This window comes from Gracilinanus agilis, chromosome 5, assembly GCF_016433145.1.
Source record: "Gracilinanus agilis isolate LMUSP501 chromosome 5, AgileGrace, whole genome shotgun sequence".
NCBI lineage: Eukaryota > Metazoa > Chordata > Mammalia > Didelphimorphia > Didelphidae > Gracilinanus > Gracilinanus agilis.
Window position 1 is genome coordinate 161488829 of NC_058134.1, and position 10054 is coordinate 161498882.

General features: G+C 34.6%; 1 protein-coding gene across 1 annotated transcript in view; it reads right to left on the reverse strand.

Moving 5' to 3' along the window:
- The window catches only part of HGF (hepatocyte growth factor), a 95232-nt gene that overhangs the window by 84125 nt on the left and 1053 nt on the right, over positions 1–10054 (reverse strand). Inside the window, exon 2 of the mRNA XM_044679054.1 lies at positions 218–380. Coding sequence (XP_044534989.1) covers positions 218–380 — 163 coding nt within the window. The remainder of the gene's footprint in view (positions 1–217; positions 381–10054) is intronic.

Consider the following 10054-nt stretch of genomic DNA (forward strand, 5'->3'; position numbering starts at 1 on the left):
CTGTTCTCCATTCTCATTTATCCCTTCTGTTTCTTTTAACAGTATTATATGTCTCCTGTGGCAAAAACTTTAAAAGGCCCAGGTCTAAATTGCATACATCAACTACATCGTACATTGGGCACCAATAATTTTAAAATATGATGTATGTTGTGTGTATAGGCCATGTGGGTGTATCCTATGAGTGGAGAATTCCTATAAAAGCAAAGGAATAACTTACTTGCAAGTGAATGGAAGGCCCTTATTCCTAATACATCTCTTGGCACATTTGTCCGTCGTGTTCAGCCTTTTGGTTTTGATATTCAGCGATGAGTCTAGTCTGATCAGGGTTGTCTTTGCTGACTTTTTGAATTCATGTAGGGTGTTTCTTTTCCTCTGGGCCTCTATGAATAAAAACATTCAAAAGAAAAAAAAAGGCTTAATGGAAAATATTCAAAAGAATTATTTTACCTGACCATGTCATCATGCCTAGTCACTAATCTACAGTATTTTGGAAAGAGGATGCTCTTTCAAAATGGGACAGAGTTCATTCTGAAGAAATAAATAACATGCTCTTCTCCAAACGGCAAGAAAGTAAGAATCAAGGCCAGTGCCATATCATGTCATGTTTCATATTGTATTTTTCATTTCTTCCTGAATTTTGTTCTTATATCAATTATAACAACTATCAAAAACTATTCAGCGTTAGACAGGACAGAATTCAATAAAATCTGTGCATCTGACACATTGGCTGTATTTGTTCTATACAACCAACCATTAGGGAGAGAGAAAACTATATTACTTTTAAAACATTTTCTTTCCCATTTATTATATAAATACATCTTTCTTCCAGTTAATATTTTTTCTATGCCGGCATTGTTTCTCTTGCTCTCCAGCCAAGTGTGGTTAATCAAAACTTCATCTTTTAATGTGAGTCTCATTTTTCTTTATAAAGAGTTCCTCAAGGCCACCAGATAGCATGAAGTTTCCCATTAAAAAGCCAAATAACCCAGGAAGATATGCTATTCATCCTAAAAAGGCTTAATTTTTTGTACATCTTGGAAGAATTGAAAATGTGATCTTTCACTTACTCATTTACCTCAATTGTCCCAACTCCTAATTGCTACCATTACTTGACTTCGGCACAGTCAGGTCTGCTAATAGATTGCAGCTACTGGGCAGTCAGGGTGACCACAGTCTATTAAATGTCTTACATGGGAGCCATTTATGAGACAAGAAAGCTTTCTTTCCTCTGCTATACGATTTTTCCCTTAGGAAGGCACAGGCTGTTTGCTTGCCCTGGGGTGGGAGGGCACTATGCAAGTCCTTTCTGTATTTATAGTCAGGACAGGAGAGAAGCATTTTTAAGAAGTCAGAAAATTAAGAAAGTAGAGAAACAGAAAAAAATGAAACAAACACAAAATATTAAAAGCCCTAAGGAGTTGAGGACTAACTAGGAGATGGGACTTTTTTGAGGTGATGATAGAAGTAGAGATAGGTAGAGAAAAAAGGATGTGCATGGAGTTTTTTCTTTAAGTTTGTTTTTTTTTTCAATTAGCAAGCATTGCTCTCCTCCCATATTCCCCCTCCCCCAAGCATTGAAGAATAAAAAGAAATGACAAGCCCCCAATAATAAGCATAATTAAGCCAAGCAAATTCCCACATTGGCTATTTCCAAAACTGAGCATCTGATTCTACATACTAGTACATCATCTCTCTCTTAAGAGGTAGTTAGAATCCCTCACTGTCAATCCTAGAATATGGAAGTTTTGTTTCATTTTATTTTGCTTTGTTTTGAGTTAGTAGTTTGCACACAGGTAGCTTGTGAAAGCGTTTTCTACAAGTTAAATTGGCAGACATGAATGAAGAAGCAAAAGAGATTGGGACTATAAGAAAGGGGACATTAAATAAGAAAAAAGATAGTATCAAGAAGGCAAAACTCCATAAAACCTATAAAAACGAGATGCCAAAAATGGCAGATACTTTGACTTTGCCAGCAATTACTGGCTCCTGTTATTTATTAAACATTCAGGCTTTATTATCAGTTTCTATTCTGACCTGAATATCTATAGAAATTCAAGAAATATGGCTATAATTCTTTGTTTTTATGTCTCCAAAGTATGCTTTTTCAAAACCTTCAAATCCCTTGAGAGAATAATCTTCACCCCATAATATGTAAAGGCATATATATAATAAAATCCTGGATCCTTGATATAGTGAGACATGTATATCTCACTATATCAAGGATCCAGAATTTCATTAAAATGGGTACTCTCTTGACTAATGAAGGTTGCAACCCTTCTATGCCCCCATAAATAGCCCAGTAAATTGTTGTTGTCAAAAAAATTCATCAACTGGTAAATAACCCTTTCTGATGAGGAACTCATTCAAACTAGGCCAGTGTTTTGAACATAGACATAGAGTTCATTCTATAGTTTATACTTTTCTACCTTGATAAGACTTTCCAAATCATAGGAATTAGTGCTATTTAAACCCTCAAAACCATCCATCACTTTTACAGTTAAAAAAACAACCAAACAATGTTAAACAGAAATAAGTGAAGTGATTTGCGCAAAGTCAAACAAATTGAAAGCAAAAGATTTCAAGTTTTCTGATGTCAAATCTATGTCTTTTCCATGATTGCAGAAGAATTTTAACCTTATTCAGGGGCTCTTCTACTTTCTGATGAAGCAGCAAACTAGAATGTTAGCAAAAGATAGTCCTATGTGGATATTTGAAAAGGTAATGATAAATTTTAATCAATAGTATGAATAAATCATCAAATATTTGAGTTTCTAGTATATGCCTAGCACAAGAGTAGCTTCCAGATTATAACTGTACCTCTTTTATCAAAAGACACTGATTAACTCCTATAAGAACCAAATATCTCTTCCATTGATTTCTACCTAAGAAGTTGTTTTGGTGAGCATTAAAGAGTGAAGTGCTCATTAAAGTTTTTTTTTTAAACCCTTGTACTTCAGTGTATTTTCTCATAGGTGGAAGATTGGTAAGGGTGGACAATGGGGGTCAAGCGACTGCCCAGGGTCACACAGCTGGGAAGTGGCTGAGGCCGGGTTTGAACCTAGGACCTCCTGTCTCTAGGCCTGACTCTCACTCCACTGAGCTACCCAGCTGCCCCCTCATTAAAGTTTTAAAAATCTTAGATAAAAAGAATGTAAAGTTAAAGTCTTATGGCTCATACTTCCATTTTGGTCAGGGACAGATTCAGAAAAAATGTGTCATTCTCTCAAGTAAAGGATGTGAAAACTTCTTCAACTTCTGGCTTCTATTACAGAATTCTATTAATGAGAGATAAGTTTTTCCATCAAGAGTTTCTACTTCCTCTGACCTCTGTGTACTGTTTTCCAGCTGTCAGGAGTCATCCTAATCTTAAATATTTTGACTTCATTTTTCATTTTGTATATTTCCCAGAAAATTATGGTAGTTAATGGAAGCTGAAATGTATTGCAATTGGGTGTCTTCTTTAACAACAGCATGAGCAAAGTATATGGCTATTGGAATGGTTCTCTGAAGGGATCATGTTAGCTAAAAAGAAGATGGCTCTTAAAATTGGCAGAATGTCTTGGACAGCTGATGTGAAACAATTATGTGCAGTCAGGGGCAGGAGATCACATAAAGAAACTAGTAAGTCTGAAGGGGGTGGAATTAAAGTCAGAAGAATGATATGTTTGTAAATGGTTTTCTTTAGACAAGTAAAATCAAACAAAACTCCATGCTAACTGTGATTTTATATTCTTATGTTTCTTTCACATCATGAATGAAAAAAGTTAGTTAATAAACATCTTTGGGCTTAAGTGAAGCAGCTTTGTTGTAAATGATACTTTGCTATACACTGTGGGTGCTCAGATTGTTGTTGTTTGTTATTTATAATATCCTTAAAAACATGCTTCCTTTCTATCTTAGTAACAATTCTTAAGAAATAAGGACAAGGCCTAGGCAAAAAGGGTTAAGAAATTTGCCCGAAGTCACATAGCTAGAAAGTGTCTGAAGTCAAATTTGAACCCAGGTCCTCCCAACTTGAGGCATGACATGCTATCCCTCGTGCCCTGTATCTGCCCCAATATTACTCTTTTTTTTTTTGTTCTTATGTTTTCTTCCTTTCATTTTCATAGGTCAGTGACACATTATTCAAAATTCAAGTTCTAGGCCTTGCCTAAATCACATAAAAATTCAGAACTCTTAAACCTAGGAAATATATTTCCTTTCTAATAAAAAAAAACTAACCGCAAAAAATGTGATTAATGACAATTAAAAAGAAAATTCTTTGCTATAAAATATGGTTTCAACTTTTTTCAATCTAAGGTTCGTGTGTGTGTGTGTGTGTGTGTGTGTGTGTGTGTGTACATTTGTTGTTTATGTCTACACAACTTATTCTCATTAGACTGAAAATACCAAAGAGTGAATTGAAAAGGATCTTATTACCTTTTTTTTTTGGCCAGGGAGAGGGCCAGGGGAGGATGGAAAGGGATACTGAGAAGAGCTTTTAAAGTTGCTCAACACATCCTGCTTAAAGGCTCCCTCTCCAGGCCCTAAATTTATTTATATGTAAATATGAATTTATAGTACACATCACATATATATACCATATAATATATTATGTATATATAACTGTATACAGTTTATAAATATAGTGTAAAAACACATATTTATATTATATAAATACCTTGGGTATATATAAATGCTCACACTTTGTACTGTATAATAAAATTGCATGCATAAACAATTATATACTGTGGATAAATTCTATACATACAAGTAAGTATATTATACAATACTATAAATATATTGTTTGTATATTTCTGTATTTATACCTATACACACAAAAATTATATATATGTAGAAGTATATATATATAATAGTATATATATACAAATTTGCATATTTAAATGCAGATTTGTATATAAATAAATTTAAAGTTGGAGGAGGGAAAGAGATTTTTTTTTATTTTTATTTTAAACCCTTAACTTCTGTGTATTGACTTATAGGTGGAAGAGTGGTAAGGGTAGGCAATGGGGGTCAAGTGACTTGCCCAGGGTCACACAGCTGGGAAGTATCTGAGGCCAGATTTGAACCTAGGACCTCCCATCTCTAGGCCTGGCTCTCAATCCACTGAGCTACCCAGCTGCCCCCGGGAAAGAGATTTTAAGTAGAATAAGTGCTTAGAAACTTTAATTAAGAGTTCTCACTCGATATCCCTCTACCACTACCAATCAAAAAGTAATAAGAGCCTTCCCAATTTAACTTTGGTGTTATTGTCTACGCAATGAGACTCAGTTGTACAGACACACATAGACAGATATATATATATATATATATATATATATCCAAAGAAAAATTGGGACTATATTTTCTAGCAATGAGTTTATTTTTAGGTTGGATTTTTCACACACACCTATTATGTATCTCTGTCTAAGTATATTCTATTTCTATGTAGAAGATGTTTTAAATCTTTAATTTTATCAACCTTTGGTTTCCTTTCTAATCCTATATTTTATTTTTTTGTGAGGAATTGTGAGAAATCAAAAGGCCTTTCCCAGCTGCCAAATTGTTCCTTCACTCAAATAAGATTATGAATCCTCTTTAAAACAATGATTAAAATGAGGTATAATTGTATGGCCCTGGATGAGTCACTGAACATCTTTAAGACTCAGTTTCAATTAATGTATCATAAAGGTTAAGATCAGTATTCCTTACCTTACATTGTTGTTCTGAGGATTAAATCAAATGAGGGTGTATTTTAAACACTGTAAACCTTAGAGAACTATATAATAAGAATTATTATTATTATTATTATTATTTACTATTACTGCTACTACAACTACTGATACTGCTGCTGCTGCTGCTACTACTACCACTTACTACTTACTACTATGTAAATATGAATTTATAGTATACATGTTTGTACACATACCATATATATACCGCATAATATATTATGTATATATACCTGTATACAGTGTATAACTATAGTATAAATATATATATATAAAATATACATAGCTTGGGTATATATAAACATATATAATATGTACTCTATAATATAATTGCATGCATAAATGATTATAATATATACTTTGAATAAATTTTATGCATACAAGTATATTATATAATACTATAAATATATTGTTTGTATACTACTACCACTACTATTATCACCACTACTACCACCACCACTACTCCTACCACCACCACCACCACCACTACTACTACTATCACCATCACTACTATTACTACTACCACCATCACTACTACTACTACTACTACTACTACTACTACTACTACTACTACTACTACNGCCATTTACTACTACTACTACTACTACTACTACTACTACTACTACTACTACTACTACTACTACTACTACTACTACTATTATACATCTGATCATTCTTGGTCACTCCCCTGCTCAAAAGTCTCTGAATGGTCCCCTAATGACTACAGAACAAAATAAAAAAAAAAAACAACTCCACATTCTAACATTTCAGGTCTTTTACCATCTGACTCCAACTAGCCTTTCCCACTTTATTTCATTTTATTGCCCTTCAGGTACTCTTTATTCCAACCAACCTGTGCTCCCACATGTTCCTCAGACTCTACATTTTCCTCTGTCCTCTCTGCTTTCCCAAAAGCTGCCTCATTCCTTCAAGGGAGCCTCCCTTTTTGTGTTCCCCTCTAATAACCTTTATATTCCTTTCAGGATCAACAGAGATGCCGCCTCCTCAGGAAGCCTTCCCAAATCTCCTCAGTCACATTCTGTCTCCCAAAATTATAATCATAGCATCACAGATTTGGAATCAGAAAGGACCTCAGAAGCCATCTAGTTCAAGCCCTTCATTTTATAGATGAGGAAACTGAGCCGCAGAGAAGTTAAATGATTTGCTTAATATTACACAGGGGTGCACTTAGAAGAGTTCCTGGCACATATTTGGTACTTAATAAATGTTTATTGAACTGGTAATAGTAGAGCTAAGCTTTGTATCTTGGTTCAAATCCATATCATCTCTGCACCCCAGTGCCTTCTACATGCCTTTATCTATGTACACACTGTAGCCATCCTCCCAGCCCAAAGCCAGGATTTAGGCTCCTTAAGAGCAAGGGTTACAGCCAATACCTTGTACATAATGGAGGTTTAATAAACATTTGTTGAATTGAAGACAGCTTTGACTGAAATAAAATGGGTAAAGCATCCCTGAAAATAACAATCATTCCTTCCCACTCTCAATACACAGCCCCAGGGAAAAACTCTGGCTAATGGAAGAATATGGGAGAAATATTTTGGTGAGTATGTCTCCTATCTAGCCCCTTATTTCATTTACTTATTTGAAGCTTGAGATTGTTTGGAAGCTAGTGAAATGTAGCAGCAAATGGTGCCAAATGTATTAAGAGTCCAAGGTGCTTTAAGTAAGACATATTTCTCCCTTTGGTCCCTGGGCCAGATACTCATTTCTCTTAGTACCTCATATATTTTCCTCTATGTGGGAGCTCCCAGTGACTTCAAAGGGAGGTCAGTGCAGGAAAAGGATTTGCAGAGTGTGGAAAGAAACAGGAATCTGGCTCCATTCACTCTGAAAAGTCTGTCCACATGATTAAGGATTAGCAAGTATGAAGTGATGAGATGTTAGAACGACAAACAAATAATTAAAAGAAATGGAGAACAGAGGATGTGAAAGAAAAGCTCCATAGACAGATCTACATTTTCATTATTATTTTCATTGACAACTAGAATTTCTAAGACATCAAGGAAACCTCTGAGATACAAAAGAAAGCTATAAAATCACAGCATTGAAAGATCTGTAGATCAATTGATAGGAGAAAATAGTGCAGAAACCAGATATAGTTTTGAATGATTCATTTCTCCTTCAGAAATGGCTTACAAGTGTCCCAATTTGGTCTAAAAGGTGAAATTATACTGTTTTATATAAACTAAGTAATCCCTTAAGATAACGGCTTTAAAGCTAGGAAGACTTTTAGATACCATCCAGCCAGTCTAACCCCTCATTTAATATAAAAGATGAAGAAACCGAGACCAAGAACAGTTAGGTGACTTCTCTGAAGTCACACAGGTAATAAATGACAGAGTACTAATTTGAAGCCAGTTTTTTGGGATTCTAAGTAGAGCATTATTTCAGCTTTGAAGTTGTTATTAAAGGGAGCTTGCTCCTAAATAAACGTCTCTGAAGTACCTTCTACTCTCCATTGATGGGTTGGCTAGTAAATCTTATCTTAATATTCACCTGGTAACCACTATCATAGTCTTTTACAACTGAAAGTGACCTTAGAAATCTTGGTCTTCTAAACTTCTCATTTAACAGAGGGGGAAACTGCTAACTAGAGATAGTCACTGGCTTCTAATAACATAAGTATTATGATGAAAATTGGTGGTCTCTTGGCTCACAGTCCTGTAGTGTTCTGCCACAATATATTGTCTTTAGGAGGTTTATAAGTTTAAAATTCCTTCTCCATTTTTTCTCACTAACTGATTGACATTTTTTATACTGTGTAGTTGACAAAGCAGTTTCCTCGCAACAATCCTGTGGAATATATCTAATTGTCCCCATTTTGTAGATGTGAAAATTGAGGCTCACAGAGATTAAATGACCTTCACATGATTATCCACCTAGAAAGATGCAGAAACGTTTGAAATTTATGATTTCTGATTCCAGATTCAGTGTCCTTTACACTGGTTCAAGATGCCTCTAACTATAGCACTACTTTACTGTTATAAGACCAAATAACCAGTAACAAAAACTAAAGAATTAATGCTGTTTAAAGAACAGAAAAGGAAAAATCTTTTCTTGTATATTTTTAAATGGTCTATCAGATTACATTCATTACATTGAACACAAATCCAAAGGAAGGTTATATACAAAAACTACCAGCTAAACCTACCTCCTAAGCAAAGTAGTTTCAACTCTCAGACATCCACTTCATGAATTATCCATGGCAAATTTGTAATTCCCTCTTGGTCTCCCTCTACTAGCCAACACACTTCTGAGAATGCAAAATCATTTCAACATTAGCCAAAGTTAAGTGTTATTAGGAAGGTAAATCTGCTGCCAAAATCACATATTGTAATTCATTCCAAAAACAAATAGAATTGTTCTTTCAATGTTTTGCTGTGTGGACTTATATATAATTGAGAAGAAAATATGGTTAATAATACCATGAAAGTGTTTTGAAGAAATTATAACTTCCCAAATATTAACCATTATTTGAACCATATTTTAAAACTTCCTATAGGTGTTCCTGACCTATAAGAAACAACTATAATAAATTCACCAGTAATCAAAATTTACATTTTAGTCAGTTATACATAACTTGAAAAAAAGAAGTTTATTTTTCATTTCTCCAGAAGTTTCATCAAAAAACATTCTAGTTTACCATTCTCAACCTAATGACCTCCCTGTATAAAGTACACTATTAAAAAAAAAAAAAAGATGCACTAAAGGGAAGTCAATTCCCAAAGGTTGATGATTTTCTTTCCTATCTACTTAGTTCATTCTTAGTGTTGTCAATCCCTGGATTTCATCAGACACTGGATCATGAATCTGATTATTCATACCTAATTTAGTTCAAAAGATATAGCCAATTCTTTGTGTTGGACTTGGAAAAGGCTATATCTACCATCTGGTCATTCATTCCAAGCTTTATATTCCCCCATGTCCTAGATGTTCACTGCCTTCTCACTTCAATATTCTAGCCACTACAATGATAATACAACCAAATACAGATGTTTCCTCTTGTCCTGATAAGTTCCAAGGAGCAGCAAATGAAATATTCTTTAAACTACCCAGACAACAGTCATTCCCAAATGACTCCTTCATAGTTCTGAAGTTTGGGGTAGAAAGTGAGAAAAAAAAAGAGTGAAGTTGCTCTTGAGCCTAATCAAAGCCATACTATTTATGCCTTCCATCCATGGCAACTACCCAAGGAGAGATACCCAGAGAGAAAGGAGAGAAGCAGAGTAGTTGAGTAGTTAGTGGGGGGAGAGGGGGTTAGGGGGAAACAGAGAGAGAGAGAGGAGAGAGAGAGGCACGACTGAGAGAGAGAGAGAGAG